Source organism: Myotis lucifugus, unplaced genomic scaffold, assembly GCF_000147115.1.
Source record: "Myotis lucifugus unplaced genomic scaffold, Myoluc2.0 scaffold_91, whole genome shotgun sequence".
Lineage (NCBI taxonomy): Eukaryota > Metazoa > Chordata > Mammalia > Chiroptera > Vespertilionidae > Myotis > Myotis lucifugus.
The window spans coordinates 3,130,729-3,132,298 of NW_005871139.1; the positions used below are offsets into that span (position 1 = coordinate 3,130,729).

Genomic DNA, 1,570 nt, shown 5'->3' on the forward strand with positions numbered 1-1,570 from the left:
CTCCCTGCTGATGGAACGTCTCTCCGTCGATTATGGCTTTGAAGTCCAAGCTGGAGTTCTCCATTTACCCAGCCCCCCAGGTCTCCACAGCTGTAGTTGAGCCCTACAACTCCATCCTCACCACCCACACCACCCTGGAGCACTCTGATTGTGCCTTCATGGTTGACAACGAGGCCATCTATGACATCTGTCGTAGAAACCTCGATATTGAGCGCCCAACCTACACTAACCTTAACCGCCTTATTAGCCAGATTGTGTCCTCCATCACCGCTTCCCTCAGGTTTGATGGAGCCCTGAATGTTGATCTGACTGAATTCCAGACCAACCTGGTGCCCTATCCCCGCATCCACTTCCCTCTGGCCACATATGCCCCTGTCATCTCTGCTGAGAAAGCCTACCATGAGCAGCTTACTGTAGCAGAAATCACCAATGCGTGCTTTGAGCCCGCCAACCAGATGGTGAAATGTGACCCTCGCCATGGTAAATACATGGCTTGCTGCCTGTTGTACCGTGGTGACGTGGTCCCCAAAGATGTCAATGCTGCCATTGCCACCATCAAGACCAAGCGCAGCATCCAGTTTGTGGACTGGTGCCCCACTGGCTTCAAAGTTGGCATTAACTACCAGCCTCCCACTGTGGTCCCTGGTGGAGACCTGGCCAAAGTGCAGCGAGCTGTGTGCATGCTGAGCAACACCACAGCTATTGCTGAGGCCTGGGCTCGCCTGGACCACAAGTTTGACCTGATGTATGCCAAGCGTGCCTTTGTCCACTGGTACGTGGGTGAGGGCATGGAGGAAGGAGAGTTTTCTGAGGCCCGTGAGGACATGGCTGCCCTTGAGAAGGATTATGAGGAGGTTGGAGCAGATAGTATTGAGGGAGAGGATGAGGGTGAGGAGTACTAACCTGTCAGCCGCGATGTTACACTCCAGTGTCTTGGGATTGTCTTATTTCTGTTGTTCTGTGAAGTCTGTTGTGTCCTAACTTTGCAATAAAGTTGTTTTCAGTTTGAATGTCAAACTGGTTTCTTCTGTATCACAGTAAATACTTGCCCCTCTTATTCAAGGCCAGTCAGGGGTGGAGGCTGGCAGACCATCCTGATCATTTGATCAACTTTCCCAGTGGCTTCTGTGTGGGCTGTATTGTGCTGAGTGGTTTGTCTGTTTCACTTAAACATGATTTGATGAGTGATGATAAAATCATTTCAGTGAGGCAACAGGCTCAGGTTGGGCCACTTTCTCAAACTTGTGTCACCTGTAGCCATTGAAATGCAGATCCAAGCTTCAGGTACTGCATCCAACAAGCTTCCAGCTGATGCTCTTGGTCTACCAAAATTCAAGTAACCAGTCAGACTGCCAAGAGGTATGTCAGTATTTAATAAAACTTGAGTCACATGGGAAAGGCTTTGGAATTGTATTGATAAATTCCATATTTAGCCCTGTGTGGTGGCTCAATGGTTAGAGCATCAGCCCATGAACCAAAGAGTCATGGGTTCGATTCCTGGTCAAGGGCAGGTACCTGGGTTGCAGGTTCATCCCAACCCCTGTCAGGGTGCATGCATGCAGGAGGCAAG

General features: G+C 50.1%; 1 protein-coding gene across 1 annotated transcript in view; it reads left to right on the forward strand.

The window, feature by feature from the left end:
• Window positions 1-1,017, forward strand: part of LOC102439244 (tubulin alpha-1C chain) — an 8,289-nt gene extending 7,272 nt beyond the window's left edge. The window contains 2 exon segments of the mRNA XM_006109625.3: window positions 1-37; window positions 39-1,017. The exon segment at window positions 1-37 is cut by the window's left edge and continues 21 nt beyond it. Coding sequence (XP_006109687.1) covers window positions 1-37; window positions 39-902 — 901 coding nt within the window. The 3' untranslated portion in view covers window positions 903-1,017.
• The last annotated feature ends 553 nt before the right edge of the window (window positions 1,018-1,570 follow it).